At 37.9% G+C, this 19,687-nt stretch overlaps 1 protein-coding gene and 1 pseudogene across 1 annotated transcript in view; one reads left to right on the forward strand and one right to left on the reverse strand.

Annotated features, from left to right (window-relative positions):
• Nucleotides 1-1,556: 1,556 nt before the first annotated feature.
• The window catches only part of ATAD2 (ATPase family AAA domain containing 2), a 69,585-nt gene continuing 51,454 nt past the window's right edge, over nt 1,557-19,687 (reverse strand). The window contains exons 21-28 of the mRNA XM_003933091.4: nt 18,390-18,586; nt 17,182-17,341; nt 14,895-15,017; nt 14,630-14,773; nt 8,988-9,380; nt 6,616-6,749; nt 3,519-3,647; nt 1,557-1,727 (exon numbers count right to left, since the gene is read on the reverse strand). Of these exons, the coding sequence (XP_003933140.1) occupies nt 1,683-1,727; nt 3,519-3,647; nt 6,616-6,749; nt 8,988-9,380; nt 14,630-14,773; nt 14,895-15,017; nt 17,182-17,341; nt 18,390-18,586 (1,325 nt within the window). The 3' untranslated portion in view covers nt 1,557-1,682. The remainder of the gene's footprint in view (nt 1,728-3,518; nt 3,648-6,615; nt 6,750-8,987; nt 9,381-14,629; nt 14,774-14,894; nt 15,018-17,181; nt 17,342-18,389; nt 18,587-19,687) is intronic.
• Nucleotides 9,482-9,998, forward strand: LOC120362160 (ubiquitin-ribosomal protein eS31 fusion protein-like; annotated as a pseudogene).

Here is a 19,687-nt window from a genome sequence, read left to right on the forward strand (position 1 = left end):
TGACAGAGCAAGAGTCCGTCTCAAAAAAAAAAAAAGGATTTCCTACATATAAAATCATGTCATTTGTAAATAAAGAGAGTTTCACTTCTTCCTTTCTATTCTGGGTGCCTTTTTTTTTTTTTTTTTTTTTTTTTGCCTAAACTGCACTTTTGAAAAACAAATGAGAGATGGCATTTAATATTGCAATTTCAGCATGATTTTCAAACTCTACTTAGAAATGTAGACATAACACTTCTAAAATCTGTAGATGACATTTCAGGAAGCACTTTAGTCTTTGTAACTAAAGTATATGTACTATATAAACATGCCAATGTCAACAGCACTTTATGCACAGAACGGACTTTACACTTCTTTTGCACTGAATTATCTTTGGTGTGTTTTAAAATACTTAAGAAATAGAAACAAATTTAAGAGACAGTTTTCACCTTTAAAATTTATTAGGTAAGCTATAAACACAAAATGAAATACTAGGAATAAAAGATGCATCTAGAAGAATAATTTATAATAAACCAACAAAAATGAGAATATGTATGTATATCTCCAGGAATATAGACATATTTAAATGTTCTCAGTGACTGCCACTGCTTTATGCATTACATAAGACAGTATCTACTAATTAAGGTATCGAATTTACTGGGTTTTAGACGGCTTTAAAAACAATATCCAGAAAAATCAACAACAAAAATACAGCTCAAATTTGAACTGCATTAGAATCCAGAATCTCTCATGTCAGATGACCATTCCTTATTCTTCTCAAAAGATTTCCAACAGAAGCTATTTTACAAACTTATAATATGTCTTCTCCCCACTCTCCCCAAAAGTAAGTATGCATGGAAGTGCATGCTTTTAACCTTAAGAAATGTATTTTTGGTATCATTAATATAAAATTTATAATATTTATATTTATAAAATTGTATATAAAAAGTATCAATAGAATATAACCTAAACACAATTTTAGAAAGATATAAACAGTTTGCAAATATAACTTTGTGCTATTCAAAGATGTTCAACAAGGTAGTTATTAATACATTTGTTGTGTATATAATTACAAAAGTAAACCAAGAAATATTTTAAATCTTTATTAACCCAAATTAGAATTATAAAAATGTTTATCTCAAAAACAATAATTGTGATACTTAAGTACAGAATTGTGGTGCAGCCAGAAGTTATTCAAGAGCCCTCCCACAAATCATGACTTGCATTCTGGCTTTTAAGTGAAGACAAGGGAATCTAAAGGCAGATGGGAGGCGGGCATTAAAGAAAACAAAGATGACAAAAAAGATTGGAAGGACACAATGGTTAGGTAAGTTTCTTGTTGGATACAATAAACTATTTTTAGGAAGGATAAAATTAAAAGTGCTTAATACAAAAAAATTTAATGCTGCTAATTACTCTTAAGTGCCGTAAAACATTAGTTACCAAAATAACTTTATTAAGAGTTGGCAAAACTCCAACTATTACTACAGGGCCTTGTTCTAGCAAAGTTCCAATATTTATCAGTTATCTTACATATGAAATTAATATTAATATGTACATAAATATCAGGAGACTTTAAATACTTTTATTTTACTATTTTAATCTTTTCCTTAAAGATGCAGGGTTTCATACTACATCGATTAGGCGGACATAACAAAAATGAATTAAATAGGAATTGAATATAAAGAATATTTGATACCATGACATCATGATCTGGAACAACTGAATTTTTCTACTTCTTGCTCCATATTCTAGATAAGGGGGAGGAAGAGAAAACAGTATGTTTCAATATGGAATAAGCTAAAGAAACGTTTCATTACTGTTTTGTTTTTCAGTAAACAACCTTAAGAATATTAATATTCATGTATATATTTGATAGTGAAAATAAACATTTAGTTCAATATTTAAAACTGCCACATAAACATAACCTGATTTTCCCTAGAGGACTTCATTATTTAAATAACTCTGAAGTGAGTATGGGGTACATTCCTCTTATATTACATTCAAATAGTATTAATCAAGGTACTGATGTATTTAAAGAGTTTTACCCTTTGTAGGCATCAATATTATATATATTATTACTACATAGCATACCTTAGTAGGTAAACTAAATACTATTATGTATATATATAAACTAATGGGTATCATTTTTGTATTTTGTAGTTACAAATAATACGTGTATGTAAGTAATATCTATTTTTTTAAATTTAGCACTCTATCTAGTCAAATGATCTGTCATTAAAAATAATAATAAGGCTAGGCATGTTGGCTCCTGCCTGATAATACCAGCACTTGGGAGGCTGAGGTGGGAGGACTGCTTGAGGCTGGGAGTTTGGGACCATCCTAGGCAACATAGCAAGACCTCCATCTCTACAAAAAATTTAAAAATTAGCCCAGTGTGGTAGCGCTTGCCTGTAATCTCGGCTACTTGGAAAATTAAGGCAGGATTGCCTGAGCTCAGGAGTTCCAGGTTACAGTGAGCTATGTTCTTGCCACTGCACTGCAGCCTGGGTGACAGAGCAAGATCCTGTCTCAAAAATAAATATTAATGCTCTAACACCCAAATACCTACTATAAAGATTAAGTAGACAAATCTTTTTTTTTTTTTTTTTTTTTGAGACAAGAGTCTCACTCTGTTGCCCAGGCTGGAGTACAGTGGCTTGATCTCAGCTTACCACAACCTCTGCCTCCCAGATTCAAGTGATTCTCATGCCTCAGCCACTCAAGTAACTGGGACTACAGGTGCATGTCACATCTGGCTAGTTTTTGTAGTTTTAGTAGAGACAGGTTTCATCATGTTGGCCAGTCTAGTCTTGAACTCCTGGGCTCAAGCAATCCACCAACCTTGGCCTCCCAAAATGTTGGGATTACAGGCATGAGCCACTGTACCTGGCTAACAAGTCTTAAAAGCAGCTATTATTCTTCATTAATACACAGAGACAAAAAAAGTATTCATAGTTTATGTTCCACTATTTATTAAAGATACAAACTACTGGCCGGGTACAGTGGCTCATGTTTGTAATTCCAGTACTTTGGGAGGCTGAGATGGATGAATGGCTTGAGCCTAGAAGCTCAAGATCAGTCTAGGCAACATAGCGAAACCTCATCTTTACAAAAAATACAAAAATTAGCTGGGTATGGTGGCATGCGTCTGTGGTCCCAGCTACTCGGGATGCTGAGGCAGGAGGATCGCTTGCACCTGGGAGGCGGAGGTTGCAGTGAGCTGAGATCACACCATTGCACTCCAGCCTGGGTGACAGAGACTTGTCTCAAAATAAATAAATACAGACAGGCAGACAGACAGATACAAACGAAGTTCTATATTGGAAAAAATACTAAGCTCACTTGTACTTAGAAATAATTCATAATCCATGTATTAAAATGGTCTTTATGGAATGGGACATCAGTTTTGGAAATAGAAAAATGGTCTTTAGGTTCTTATAATAGTTTCTTATATAGATAAAGCCTCAACAATCCTATATAAGTGATTCATTAATGTGACCATAAGAGCATTTGTAAAAAGTTTCCACTCAATAGTTTACCTGAATAAGTGTTGTTTTATCATAGTCCTTGCGATGTTGATAAATACACTGGCTGATTACTGCATACAAATTTTCCAACTGAAATATGTTGTAGTTTTGACTTTTTTTAACAACAGTCTTCAAAAGATTCTAGAAGAAAATATAAGTGTCAATATGTGTGAGAGAGAAACTTCCTCAGACAAGATATTTAATTTAAAGGTTTTGGGAATTGTTATAAGCCTGATGGAGGGTAGACCAAGCCATCTGATGACACAGGGCAGCCTCTGACATTTCAATGTAGTTAACTCTATCTATAATCCTGGCTTTGACCTTGAGTAACCCTATTCTAAAAACTACAGCTGAGGGGATTGCCAATTTTAACTCTAGCCATAAGCATCTCTAAACAAATTTAAAGTAACCTCAATTTAGATTAATAAGAGCAAAGCAAAGTTTTTTTGCATATTTTATGATAGTATTTTAACTAATTTTCTTAATTGAAACCAAAAAAGATACTATATAAATGGTGAACTACCTCACCACTTCAGGGTTCTTATATAAAAAGGATTTTCCATCTGCTAAGTGTTTTTTTTCTCATGACTCAAATGGCGGACTTACTGGATTTCTAATTCTTCAAGTCTGGCCATACCAGGATATGCTGCCATTGCCTCCTAATTTTTTTTTCTTTTTTTTCCCCAGTGGCTTTGTAGTAGGATCATTATCTCATAATTAACAAAAACACATGATTATAGTTAAGTAAAAACCAACTAAAATGGCCATTAATGGTCATCAAAACAATGTACGGGTCCAATAATTTAGATCAGCATGTTAAAAAATGCAATTTAGCCGGGCGTGGTGGCTCACAACTGTAATCCTAGCACTTTGGGAGGCCGAGGTGGGTGGATCACCTGAGGTCAGGAGTTCAAGACCAGCCTGGCCAACATGGTGAAACCCCATCCTAAAAAAAAAAAAAAAGAAAAAAAGAAAAAAGAAAAACCCCTGCAATTTAATACAGTCACTTCTAACTACAGCCTTTATGCATATCATTCTATAGCAAGTATATGCTCTCATAAAAGGCCATTATTTATTGCATTCCTAATGGATATACTGTACATAGTCCATTTTGATGGGTCATATTATCAGAAAAAGTAAAAATTGAAAGTCTCAGTAATGAATTTCTTTAATTTACTCTGAATGATATATATGTACATTGAACAGAACAAAGCTGTAAGATTTATGAAAATTAAGAATAATAATTGCTACTCTTAACCCTAAACAACATAACATAGTGAACTTATACACAACTTCTTTTTTTTTTGAGACGGAGTTTCGCTCTTGTTACCCTGGCTGGAGTGCAATGGCACGATCTCGGCTCACCGCAACCTCCGCCTCCTGGGTTCAGGCAATTCTCCTGCCTCAGCCTCCTGAGTAGCTGGGATTACAGGCACGTGCCACCATGCCCAGCTAATTTTTTGCATTTTTAGTAGAGACGGGGTTTCACCATGTTGACCAGGATGGTCTCGATCTCTCGACCTTGTGATCCACCCGCCTCGGCCTCCCAAAGTGCTGGGATTACAGGCGTGAGCCACCGCGCCCGGCCAACAACTTCTTATTTCAGCACTAGGAATGCCATTTCACTGTCATGAGATTTATATGGGCTTTTAGTTCCACACATATTTTTTAATAGATTTTTTTCAGAAAAACTAGTTTTTTCAGAGAAACTGCTCCAGGAATACTGCTGCTTCCTTCTCTAATAAGTGTAGACATCAAGTTCTTATTAGCTCTGCTACATTCAAGAGACAGGCTTTCCTAAGTTCATTAGTACTAATAGGTTCACTTTGTACTTAAGGAAGATTTCCCTCTAAAATGCCAAAACGCTTATCTATATTACAAATAATGTATCTTTGATAAACGTATAATGTTCTCAGCCTTAAAATGTGGCCAAAATAAAATAGGTAAATTGGAATTGGGATGCGAAGTGTTTTAGTTTTGAAGGAAAAGGGCAAGAAATCAATCTTATTTCAAATATATGTTAAGGTGACCGTAACGCATCCAAGTTGTTGGCTGAGGAGATAAGACTGTTTAGGTGTGCCAGGGTGTGCTGTTCCAGATGTAGGATCATGCTTACAAAGGTGATGGCTATTCCAAAAGTACAGAAACATAGAGCAAATGGTCAGAAAATACCTGAGGAGCTTACAAAAGTAGTTGAAGGCAAGGATGATTTAAGGACACAACAGTCAAGGAGAAGAGTCATCCACAGTGTCAAGTGTTACAGATACAGCAGGAAGAATTCAGTTTAGCAAAATCAAGTATTATTAGCTATTAGGATGTCACTTTATTACAGTGGTTCAGATGAAAGCTGAATTTAGGGGAACAGGCAGGGGAAAAGAATGATGAGCAACAGATAACCTAGCAGCTATCAGAATCACTTAGCTATTTTCCCTCTGATTCCTACTGCAGATCCTTAGATATAATTCTTAATTTGGGGCCAGGCATGGTGGCTCATGCCTATAATCTTAGAATTTTAGAGGCTGAGGCAGGAGGATGACTTAAGCTCAGGTGTTCGAGACCAGACTGGGCAACATAGTGAGACTTACCTATTTTTTAAGAATTAAAAATCTATTTTATATTAAAAAAATAATAGTAATAATTCTTTTTTTTTTTTCTTCCCCTTGAGATGGAGTCTTGCTCTGTCGCCCAGGGCAGTGGTGTGACCTTGGCTCACTGTAACCTCCACCCTGGGGTTTAAGAGATTCGCCTGTCTCAGCCTCCCAAGTAGCTGGGATTACAGGTGCCTACTACCATGCCCAACTAATTTTGTATTTTTAGTAGAGATGGGATTTCACACTGTTGGCCAGGCTGGTCTCAAACTCCTGGCCTCAGGTGATCCACCCACCTGGGCCTCCCAAAGTGCTAGGATTACCAGTGTGAGACACTGTGCCTGACCTAATTCTTAATTTGGAACAGGGGAAGGAGAAGAACAATAAAGGGAAGCTTGGAGGAAGAAAAAGTTTTACTTTTTCATGTAAATCCCATTTAGCCAGAATGATACTAGTCAGAGGCCAGTGTTTAGGGATTACTCATCTGCAGAGTAAAAGCATTATGATTTCAATATACATACTTTTAATCGCTCGTGATCCACAACAAGTGAGGGTGTAGGCTGAGAAAGAATTTCCAAAGCCTTTTCAACACTGATGAGCTGCTGCTGTTCTACCTGGGAACGTCTAGCTCGAGTCATTCGCAGAACACATATTTCTAGAATGAAAAATTAAATAACTCTTATTTGGTCCACCATAAATATTATGATGCCTAAAATAAATAACATCAGGCAGATTAAATAGAGCATGTTTACTAAGAACATAAACAGCAATTTTGGCTTATTAACTTGTTCTGTTGTAAGACTGAGATACCACCACTCACACACACTTGAAAACTAAGGACAGTTTCAGAAGTATGTCGCATACTGAGTGTTTCAAGGGGATTCTCAACAGGTTAGAATGTCTTTTACTCTGGCACAAGACACACAGAACTGAAAAGCTAGAAGGGAACTCGATAATCTAGAACAAGGTTGTAAAATGCCACACATGGTCAAAATGTGGCCTACCACTGTAAATTGAGTTTTATTAGAACACAGCCTGCCTGTAATCCCAGCGCTTTTGGAGGCCGAGGCAAGCGGATCCCTTGAGTCCAGAAGCTGGAGATTAGCCTTGGCAACATGGCAAAACCCCATCTCTTAAAAAAAAAAAAAAAAAATTAGCTGTGTGTGGTTGTGCATACCTATAGTCTCAGCTACTTGGGAGGCGGAGATTAGATCATTTAAGCCCAGGAGGCAGAAGTTGCAGTGAGCAGAGATCACGCCACTGCACTCCAGCCTGGGAGACAGTGCAAGACTCTGTCTCAAAACAAACAAACAAACAAATAAAAAAATAAACAAACCCAGCTACATCAATATTACCTACAGTTTTCCCAGCAGGGTTGAGTAGTTGCCACAGAGACCAAGATTGTATAAGCCCCTGTGTAGGCTGAAGTATTTAACTATGTGGTATTTGTCCTTTAAAGAAGTCTGCTGATCCTTGATTTAGAACAATGTACTCACTGAAAAATGAGAAAAATAAGGCCAAGAGAGTTGAAGAGATTTTTCTAAGGATATATACCTAATTGTTGTGAGAGACAGGACAAGAACCCAGATTTCTTGGTATCTAAGCAAGAACCTGTCCCACTAAATAGTGTTCTTTTTAAAAAAGATTATGATAAAAGAAAAATAAAACTTTGATTCAAACCAAAACATATTATAAAGCCAGAAGATTAACACTTATATATTCACACTAGAAAGTATTTCCTAGTCTATTATTGTTAATTACTCAAATATACTCAGAACTCATGTCAAAGAAGTCCTGGCAAAAGGCTTGCATTCAGTGTATTACCCACTGGGAAAAAAAAAAAGCCAATACTTATTATTGACCATAATAAATTTTTGGCCCCATTATCCACGATTTTGCTTTGTATGACTAAAATAATATTTGGCATTTCTAAAATCCAAACAAATTTACTGTCAAGGGCTCCAGAAGATTCAAATGAGGACAATTCTAAATAGAAAATTTGGGGAGCAGGATCAGTGGAGTAAATATAAATAATCTTGGACTTAACCTACAATAAAGGATATAAAAATGAAAGGGGTGGATAAGAGTTGTTCATACCACTCAGCAAAAATCAAAGCACTCTTACCTTGCTTAAAAATGAAACGGTATCTTATGCTTTAGTTTGTTACATTTAATCTTCAAAATATCTCATTACCAAGCAATTATCTATCCACCCCAATTTTGTAGATAAGCAAATGGGCTAACAAGTTAAGTATCTTGCCCAAGGTTACAAGCTACTAAGTAGAATGGGAGGCTCAAAAAACAAAAACAAAAACAAAAAAAGAATTGGAGGCTCAAATTTAGGTCTGTTTGATGCCACAGCTGGTAACATCCTTACTCGATCAATAGTAAAGATAATGTTATTGTTTTCTTTCTTTTTTTAATATATATATTTTATTGCATTTTAGGTTTTAGAATGCTACTGTTTTCTAATTAACACACACCTGTGCTCTGAAAGGCAAGCAAAAAGCAATAAGCTGAGATGCAATTAGTTCTTTAGAAACTTTGCAGTATCTTTTTTTTTTTTGAGACGGAGTTTCGCTCTTGTTACCCAGGCTGGAGTGCAAAGGCGCAATCTCGGCTCACCGCAACCTCCGCCTCCTGGGTTGAGGCAATTCTCCTGCCTCAGCCTCCTGAGTAGCTGGGATTACAGGCACACACCACCATGCCCAGCTAATTTTTTTGTATTTTCAGTAGAGACGGGGTTTCACCATGTTGACTAGGATGGTCTCAATCTCTTGACCTCGTGATCCACCCGCCTCGGCCTCCCAAAGTGCTGGGATTACAGGCTTGAGCCACTGCGCCCGGCCTACCTTTTAAAATTAGTAAATTACTTTAATTTGAAAAGACTTACCTTTTCCTTCATTTTCATAAGAAATGTGTATTATCTGAGAGCTAGAAGCATCTCCATTGCAAGCAATCTTATCTCTCCTTAATTCTGTACATGCTGTAGTCTTCCTAGAGTCTTCAAGCTCATTCTCGATATTACAAGTATTTGAATTATTTCTCAATTCCAGTTTGCTTTCAGAGGCATTTTGCTGCTTCTCGTTTTCTTCCACTGAAGACTCTCCTGTGTTTCCCGTCTCATTATGGTCTACACTTGTATCTTGAGTTTCTTCTGTATCACTCTCAATTTTGTGATCTGTGGTATTCTGGCTATTATCCTTTGCCTGTGAAATCTTCCTTCGCTTTTTTATGGTGCCTAAGTACCATCTTGACTTTTTGCGAATTTTTCTCTTCAACTGAGCTTCAAGAAATTTAAAGAAAAATGATGAAAGAACATTCAACAATTTTCTAAAATTCAGAGTGAAAAAAAACCCTGATATATGAAAGGATAAATTGTGAGAAACTGCTTTTCGATCCGCCATCTGTGCCTCAGGTGGGGCTGCCACTGAAAAGCAGATTTTTGTGAAAACCCTTACAGGGAAGACCATCACCCTCGAGGCTGAACCCTCGGATACTACAGAAAATGTAAAGGCCAAGATTCAGGATAAGGAAGGCATTCCTCCTGATCAGCAAAGACTGATCTTTGCTGGCAAGCAACTGGAAGATGGATGTACTTTGTCTGACTACAACATTCAGAAGGAGTCTACTCTTCATCTTGTGTTGAGACTCCATGGTGGTGCTAAGAAAAGGAAGAAGTCTTATACCACTCCCAAGAAGAATAAGCACAAGAGAAAGAAGGTTAAGCTGGCTGTCCTGAAATATTATTAAGGTGGATGAGAATGGCAAAATTAGTCGCCTTCATCGAGAGTGCCCTTCTGATGAATGTAGTGCTGGAGTGTTTATGGCAAGCCACTTCGACGGACATTATTGTGGCAAATGTTGTCTGACTTACTGCTTCAACAAACCATAAGACAAGTAACTGAGTTAATAAAAGACATGAACTAAAAGAAAAAAAAATAGTGAGAAACCACACTAATTTTGTATGGTTAAAATATAGAAACCAGAATAGAATATACTGTGAGACGCAGAAGTGGGTAAGGCCCAGATGATAAAATGGTAAAAATAAAAATATATTGACTTTGTCTTGAATACTTTTTTTTTTTTGAGGCGGAGTTTCACTCTTGTTACCCAGGCTGGAGTGCAATGGTGCGATCTCGGCTCACCGCAACCTCCGCCTCCTGGGTTCAGGCAATTCTCCTGCCTCAGCCTCCTGAGTAGCTGGGATTACAGGCACACGCCACCATGCCCAGCTAATTTTTTATATTTTTAGTAGAGACGGGGTTTCACCATGTTGACCAGGATGGTCTCGATTTCTTGACGTTGTGATCCACCCGCCTCGGCCTCCCAAAGTGCTGGGATTACAGGCTGGAGCCACCACGCCCGGCCTATCTTGAATACTTTTAAGGAGGGTACTGATATAATGTCTGATGCGCATTTTGCAAAGATCACTTTGGCAGCAGTATGAGAAATGGACTGGAAGAAGGGCAAAAATGGAAATAGGCTACACTTATTGAGCATTTATCATATACTAGAAACTCTCTTACTATGTTGCCTATGCTGGAGTGCAATTGCTATACACAAGCATAGTCATGGCGCACTACAACCCCAAACTCCTGGATTCAAGAAATCCTCCTACCTCAGCCTTCTGAATAGCTACAACTATAGGCACATGCCACTGCATGAAGCATATACTAGGAATTCTTCTAAGCCCCTTATGCATGCTTATTCATTAAAATTTCTCTTTAACCCAGTGAATTTTGCTACCATTATCATTGCCATTTTACAGAAGAAACTAAGGTACAGAGAGAGGTCAAATATTCTAGACTAGATGTAGCATAACCACACAGCAGTAGTCCTGGAAAGAAGTGGTAAAACTTTTAAGTAGCAGAAATGACAAAGGAGAATGAAAGATTACCTTTCTCCTCCAGTTATTTTTTTTTCTTTTCTTTCTTTTTTTTTTTTTTTGAAACAGGGTTTTGCTCTGTCACCCAGGCTAGAGTGCTGTGGCACAATCATAGCTTACTGCGGCCTTGAACTCCCAGGCTCAAGTGATCCTCCTGCCTCAGTATCTCAAGAAGCTAGGGCTATAAATGCCTGGCTAGTTACTTGTTTTTTTTTTTTTTTTTAAGAGATAGGGTCTTGCTCTGTTGCCCAGGCTGGTCTTAAACTTCTGGCCTCAAGCAATCCTACAACCTTGGCTTCTCCCAAAGTGCTGGGATTACAGACATGAGCCACAGTGCCTGGCCTCTGTCCAGTGATTTTATTAATGGTGTCTGGGAACTTGTCTGCTGCCTCTTGGTTGTCAGAAGCTGCTTATCTTGTCTTTATATTTTTAAGCCAAACCTCTTTCTAAAATTATCAAACCATGTTTTACTGCCATTAAATTCCTTCTGCTTTGTCATATGATGACTTCATTTTTTCTTGAATTGTGTTAGAGTCTACAGGTACACCTTTCTTAGCAATCCTGCGTCCAGATTAAAGCTGCATTTTCAGTATGAGACAAAAGGTATTTCACGGAAAGTACAAAGTTTTTGCATCTGCTGGTGTAGCTGCAACAATGGCGTGACAAATTTCCTTCTTTTCTTTTATTTTTTGAGACAGAGTCTTGCTCTGTTGCCCAGGCTGGTGGGCAGTGGTGCAATCTCAGCTCACTGCAAACTCTGTACCCCTCTGCACCCCGGGTTCAAGCAATTCTCCTGCTTCAGCCCCTCGAGTAGCTGGAATTACAGGCACACACCACCACACCCAGCTAAGTTTTGTATTTTTAGTAGAGACAGGGTTTCATCATGTTGGCCAGGCTGCTCTTGAGCTCCTGACCTCAGGCAATCCGCCAACCTCAGCTTCCCAAACTGCTGGGATTACAGGCATGAGCCACTGTGCCTGGCCTTCTTTTCTTTCTTTTGAGATGAGAGTCTCGCCTTGTTGGCCAGGCTGCAGTACAGTGACACAGTATGGCTCACTGCAACCTCCGCCTCCTGGGTTCAAGTGATTCTTGTGCCTCAGCCTCCCCAGTGGCTGCGATTACAGGCACCTGGCACCACACCCAGCTAATTTTTGCATTTTTAGTAGAGATGGGGTTTCACCATGTTGGCCAGGCTTGTCTCAAACTCTTGACCTCAAGTGATCAACCCACCCTGGCTTCTCCAAGTGCTGGGTTTACAGGCGTCAATCACCATTTCTGGCCCCTTTTATTATTGTTATTTTTCACAATGGTCCTTACACTGAATTCATTTGTCTTGAAAGGGCAAGATGCTACAGCTGGAGACCTCAATCTATGGTACATATTACACTTGATCTTAGCCAAAAGGCCGAGAAGCGATTATGGTACATATTAAACAATTCAACTTTATCTTAGAAGGTTTCTCTGCTTCTTGGGAGTACTTCCATCATTACTAGTGGTACTTCCTGTGTGTCCTATGGTGTTATTCAAGGTTTCTGGTACTGTACTAAACGCTATAAAAAATACTTGAGAACTACAAGATCACTTTTTACTTGGCCAACTGCTCACTTGGAGATGATTAGCATCACATATCATTTTAAACAGATACTTATGAAACTTGAGCTCACCACAACAGCAACAGAAGGTGGCTCCGAAATTACAGTAGTACAGTCATGTACTACAGTGAATTTTGTGCAGTTGTGATCTACTACTGAATCTTTATATCTGTTTACATTTCTCTTGACTGCAAATGGTGCTATGTATGATCTGTGTGTGTGTCAAATTTTGATAAATCTTAACTTTAAAAAATAGATTTGTGTGTATTTTATGGTAGTAAGTGATAAAATAGACTACTGTCTATTCATATTGTATGCATCTATGACATACCTAATTTTTTCACTATCTAGGCTATGCGATTCATCTGCAAGTTTTTTCAAACTGTTGCAAATCTCCAAAATATTTTCCAAGATATTTGAGAAAAATCCACATGTAAGTGGACCTGTATACTTCAAATTCATATTATTCAAGGGTCAATTGGACTCAGAACATAAACATGAAATGAATATCCACAAACAGAAGAAACTCACATAATCGGCACCCAGATTGAGAAACAGAACATATACTAACATTCCAAAGTTACCCTTATTCTAATTCTAGTCATAATATCCTAAAAAGTAAACAATATCCTGATTTATAACACCATGGATTAGTTTTGCCCATTTTTTACTTCATACATACATAAAAATTTTAAATATATATTTTAAAATTTTGTCACATGTGAACGTGTCTAGGATTTACTCAGCATTGTTCGGGAGGTTCATCTATGCTGTTGTATGTAGTTGACATTTAAGGATTCTCAGTGTATAATCATTTATATCTTTCCATTCTATTGGTGATGGGCATTTGAATTACTCAGTGTTACGACGACCTTTTATGGCAAAACCACAACTACTTTTGTACCAATCTAATATGAATATTGCTTCTTTGAATATTCCTGGATGTGCCTTTTGGTGGATATAAAATATAATCCTGTTGGGTATATATCAAATAATTGATTGTTTTAAGGGAGCTAATTTCCATACATATATATTCTTGCTTTAAGTTGATTTGACTGTGAGCATTTTGGTAGTGAAGCCCTCTTGCTAATTTTCTTCTGGTATCTTTCCTTTCCCAGCTGCCTCCTCCCAATTTTTCAAAAGAAGGGCTTATTCTTTATCTATCTCAAATCAATTACCTGAGGCTAGACAAACTTGCAATACATTAAGTGAAGGTTCTAACCCCAGCAAACACGCTAACCCTAACCTTAACACACATCTGATAAAGTAGTGAGGAATTATGGTGCTAAAATCTGGGAAAACAAATGAATAACAGAGCCTGAGAAGCTGAGCAGGTCTGACAATGATGGGGCTTAAAGAACAAAAATTGGAATTAAAAGTCTGCCAAGGAAGGGGGGCCTTAGAAAACCCTACAGGCTTTGAATTGCTAACCTGTGGAGTTACATTCTAAGGATAAGGGGGAGTAGGGAATAGACCAGAATTTACAGATACCAGTTTCAAATTAGATGGTGAACTTTTTACAGATACCAGTTCACAATTAGACGGTGAACTTTTGGATTGCAAGTGGTACATTATAAACTTGGATTTATTTCAAGAATGTAAAGTTGGCCGGGCGCGGTGGCTCAAGCCTGTAATCCCAGCACTTTGGGAGGCCGAGGCGGGTGGATCACGAGGTCAAGAGATCGAGATCATCCTGGTCAACATGGTGAAACCCCGTCTCTACTAAAAAAAATACAAAAAAGTAGCTGGGCACGGTGGCACATGCCTGTAATCCGAACTACTCAGGAGGCTGAGGCAGGAGAATTGCCTGAACCCAGGAGGCGGAGGTTGTGGTGAGCCGAGGTAGCGCCATTGCACTCCAGCCTGGGTAACAAGAGCAAAACTCCGTCTCAAAAAAAAAAAAAAAAAAAAAAGAATGTAAAATTGTCTTAATAGTAACAAAATCAGTGTAATTCACTGCATTAACACAAATGAGGAAAATGAGGAACAAAGTTAATAACATTACAAAAGAACAAAGGTCACAATTTCATAAATGAAAACTACTCGAGTACTTACCAGGAGTGCTGCAAGCCATGGGAATACTCAGTGTCTTTAGCTTTTCATTCTGCTCTGGATCTGATCTTTTATCACCAGCAAGAGTGGAATTTTGCTTTGGCATCACATGGTAGTAAGATGGGGCATATTTGGAGGAGCTACAACCTTATAAATAGACATGTGGGATGTCAAAAGGATTTCTGGATTTCAAAATTACATGAAGGATTAACTGAAAATACTCAATACATCTGAAGCATCCTTTTCTGACACCAAATCATTTTCCTACCTCTTTTCTTTCTAGATTCCTGAATTTCTTCACAGAGCTGCTCAAAGTCTTCATCAAGTTCTTCTTTAATTATGGCATAGGCAGTATCTCTTAAAGCACAGGCTCTATGCCTAATAAGACGGTCTATGAAATGAGTAAAAAATATAATTAATTCCCCCCTTTTAATATACCAAAAATAAGCAGCATACTGTGCTAAGATAGTAGCTCTTACAATTCCTTTTGACTTTTACCACAAATAGTAAGTTACTGGAATTGTCCTATTCTTTTTCTGGTGCTAATCTTAATGTGCTGAACATCTGATTCAACATGGCAGACTAAACCCAAACAATTTTACTGCTCTTGTCGTGTTCAGATCCCTTTGAAATACTAGGAAAAAAAAAAAAAAAGAATGAATCAACAGAAAATATGATTTGAGGCAGCAGACGGAATAAGCAAATGTAGGATTGCTTGAACTGCCAGATCGATACTCCTCAAAAGCCAAGAGACTGCAAAATTCACTCCCAGGTTATATAGGAATAGCTACATCACATTAGGAATGTTGAAGTGGGCTTTCTAATATGGCATACGGGCCTGAAGAAAGTCAGGGCAAGCTCTAAGTAGTGCTTCCTGAACCCAGCAGCATCAATGACACTGGGAAACTCATTAGAAATGCAAATTCTCAGGGCCCACACCTACAGAATCAGAAACCCTAGAGATGGGGTCCAGTGATCTGTATTTTATGACATCCTTTAGGAGATTCTGATGTCTGCTAACATTTGACACCACTAGCCTGAGATAATTTTAGATTGCTGCAACAGGCAGAAAGGGAGCAGCAGCAGCATGACTGCAATGTGACAGAGAAAGCCCTCTGCCTCCTGAATACCTGGTTCCGTCTTCCTATATACAATGAAGGAGTGTTCTCAGCTTCCTATTCTGTTTCCCACTGCTTAACTCCAGAACTCTGAACTATAGGGAAATGCTTAGGGAAGGTGAGCTAGAGGACTGGGCGGAAAAGTAAGCTTTTCAATTGTTAAAGAAAGTTTCAGTAGATCCCTGTGCTAATCAGTCTAACTTATAAGCACTACCAATTTAAAAACAAAAAGCCAATGTATTGGAGGAGAAATTAATACAGAAAACAGAATTATTTTTAAAATGTATTTTTTTATCCATTGGTAAGAGTTAGAGAGTACTACATCCAGGCCGGGCTTGGTGGCTCACGCCTGTAATCCCAGCACTTTGGGAGGCCGAGGCGGGTGGATCACGAGGTCAAGAGATCCAGACCATCCTGGTCAACATGGTGAAACCCCGTCTCTACTAAAAATACAAAACATTAGCTGGGCATGGTGGCGGGTGCCTGAAATCCCAGCTACTCAGGAGGCTGAGGCAGGAGAATTGCCTGAACCCAGGAGGCAGAGGTTGTGGTGAGCCGAGACCGCGCCATTGCACTCCAGCCTGGGTAACAAGAGCGAAACTCCGTCTCAAAAAAAAAAAAAAAAAAAGAGTACTACATCCATAAGAACAGGAAGCTATCAGAAAATTAAATAAGCACCTAAGAAAGAACATTTCTTGGAAATGGACAAGATACAGAACAAACATAACATTAAAAATGATTTACTTTATACATTTTATTATTTTTTAAAATTTGTACAAATTTATGAGGTGCAAGTGTAATTTTGTTATATGCACAGACTGCACATGAAATCAGGGCTTTTGGGGTATCCACCACCCAAATAACACACATTATATCCATTAAATTTTATATGAACAGAGGGGACAGGTGAGAGCAGAAGGGGTATATGCACAGAGAAAGTCCGAAAAGATATCATCAAACTTAACAGCGTCCACCTTTGGAGAAAGGAAATGGGGGACTAGATTTTTTAAATATTACTATTAGTAAGCACTATATTATATTGCTTTTGGATTAACTAATAAAATACTTTTAAACCTATTGTATTATCTATTATATTATTTGAGGAACAGCACTGAAATACAAAGAAAACAAGCCATCTCATCCTATATGAGACATTAGAGGACATATCTTATAACTGTTAAAAATAGGGGATTTGGGAACGAGAGAAAACTGCATTCAAATTCTCACTCTGCCCCTTCCTGGAAGTGTGACCTTGAGCAATGTTTTTAACCTTTCTAAACTTCATTTTTACCATCTGTAAAATGGGGATAATGTTGTTGTGAGGATTAATCAGTATTTTTGTTATGTTTATAATATGGCACCCGACACAAAAATCAACCCTAAGTGTTAGCTGCCCCCTAACTCCATCCCCCTGAAAAAAAATTCACTAATGCTCACCTCCAGGATCTCGATCTGGATTGTATTCTAAGGCATTACTACAGATTAAATCAATATCTCTCAAATAGTCTTTCACAGTCAGATACTTGTGTAGATCAATTTTACTGATTACAGATGAAAGGTCCATTGGTTGCTTTATTACCGTGACATAATCAGGAACCTAAAATTCAAGCAAATGACCAGATCACAAAATTAACTCTAAATATAACATGTGAGTCAAGTTTCTCTGCCAGGCACTATAGGGGATAGAGAATAAATATGTAAGAGATTATATTTAACATAAAACCTTTGACTTCATCTAAGACTATTTGTGTTTTGTATTTGTTTCTTATTCTTGGGCGGCTGTATTCTCCAGTAGCATCCTATATTCTTTCCTCATCCAATTGCCACCAGTCCTTCAGGGCAACTTAAGATCTGGCTCTCCAGATCTTTTCCAATTGTGGAGGTCATAATAATATCATGTGGCAGTGACATTCTTGGTCAGCTCATTCTTATAATCCCCAGCATTTTGGGAGGCTGAGGCAGGAAGACTGCTTGAGGCCAAGACTTTGAGACTAGGCTGGACAACATAGAAAGACTCTATCTCTACAAGATTGCAGTGAAAGATGAGATTGTGTCACTGCACTCCAGCCTGGGTAACAGTGAAGCCCCAACTCTTAAAAAAAAAAAAAAAGGCTGGGTGTGGTGGCTCATGCACTTTGGGAGGCTGAGGCGGGTGGATCACCTGAGGTCAGGAGTTCAAGACCAGCCTGGCCAACATGGAGAAAGCCCATTTCTACTATAAATACAAAAATCAGCTAGGCGTGGTGGTACATGCCTGTAGTCCCAGCTGCTTGGGAGGCTGAGGCAGGAGAATCACTTGAACCCAGGAGGTGGAGGCGGCAGTGAGACGAAATTATGCCATTGTACTCTAGCCTGGGCAACAAGAGCAAAACTCCATCTCTAAAATAAATAAAATAAAATAAGACATTCTCAATTACTTCTAGAATGTTTAGGTTGGGCAAACTGAGGTAGTTGTCTGCAGGAAAGGAAAATGTGTCATCCTGCTCTTAAAGTCTCCATGTGCTTAGGACACTAACCTGGTACATTCTTCCAAACAGAGGAAACTAGTTCAGAGTGTGGGCAGAACCACATACACTCTTCAAATATCCTCTGATTGTGATGTATTATGGTCTAGAACACATTTGATCCAAAGATTAAATTAATACCTCATCAGGGTCAACAGGTTTAGTAAACACTCGGAATCGCTTGTCAATAGCCAGCCTATGTGTGACATTTCTTAAGAAAATCCTCAGTTCTCTAAATGTATCTTCTTCTTGTTCTTCTAGTCGTTTCACTTCTTCTGCTGTCAGTAATCTTGGCTCAGGTGGTGGTGCTACCGGTAATACCTCCAAAGCCTGCAAAACTTCACATGAATGGAAAAGTTTAGTTACTATTCCTCCATAATATTGAGGGTGACAAGTGACTTAGTGAAAACAGAGCCAGGATTTGAGGGATTATCTTCTATAAATATTCCAGGAATCCAAAGATTTGGAATCCCAAAGTACTAGCATAATCTCTAACCCTATATCCCCTCCAGAAATCATTAGTAACTTGTAATTTGGAATGCTAATTCCTAAAAGTCATCACCTCTGTTCCATTTTAAGATAATTTAAGAGGCTATTAAGCTTTGAAAATGCATTATTTCCAGGACAAAAATATTCTAACTATAAAATGCCTTCTTTACTAGCTTTGAACTAATAAAAATGTATAATATATTTCAAATATAACAAAAGGTTATTTTGTTTAAATAGATATACAATGAGTACTCAGGATAAAAAAAAGGAGTATTAGAGTTCTGCCATTTGAGCTGACAAACTACAAAGGGAGTAAGAGACATAATTATATCACTGTAATGTCATATTATTAGTATTTTAAAAGTATGATGGGTCATAAAGGCAGAAACCATTCATTTTGCCCATATAAGTAAGGAAAGTCTTTATAATCAAGAATAAATGAGGTATACTAAGAAAATAAGTATTTAGTCAGGCATGGTGGCATGAGACTGCAGTCCCAGCTACTTGGGAGGCTGAGGTGGGAGGATTGCTTGAGCCCAGGAGGTTGAGGCTATAGCAAGCTGTGATCATGCCACTTCACTCCAGCCTGGGTGACAGAGTGAGACCCTGTCTCAAAAAATAAGATAGTATTTTATAAGAAAAAAGGTGGGGCGTGGAGGGCTGAGCAGAACACAAGTGCCCAAAATGAGCTTAGAAAGACAGATTGGGGCTATGCTATCAAAGACCTTGTGTACCTTAAAACTTTAAGTCCATTTTAATGGGAAGCATAGAGATTAAAAAAAAATTTTTTTTTATTTTCTAGGGAGATGCTTAAGTCAAGGACAGATTTTTAAGCAGTAAATACATCAACCTCATGAGTGAGGTTTTGAGCTTGTGTTACCAGACACATGTCAATGCCATTAACTATTTCATTACCACTTTCTCAAAATTATTAACTTTGATATAGAAAC

The sequence above is a fragment of the Saimiri boliviensis genome, chromosome 15 (genome assembly GCF_048565385.1).
Source record: "Saimiri boliviensis isolate mSaiBol1 chromosome 15, mSaiBol1.pri, whole genome shotgun sequence".
Lineage (NCBI taxonomy): Eukaryota > Metazoa > Chordata > Mammalia > Primates > Cebidae > Saimiri > Saimiri boliviensis.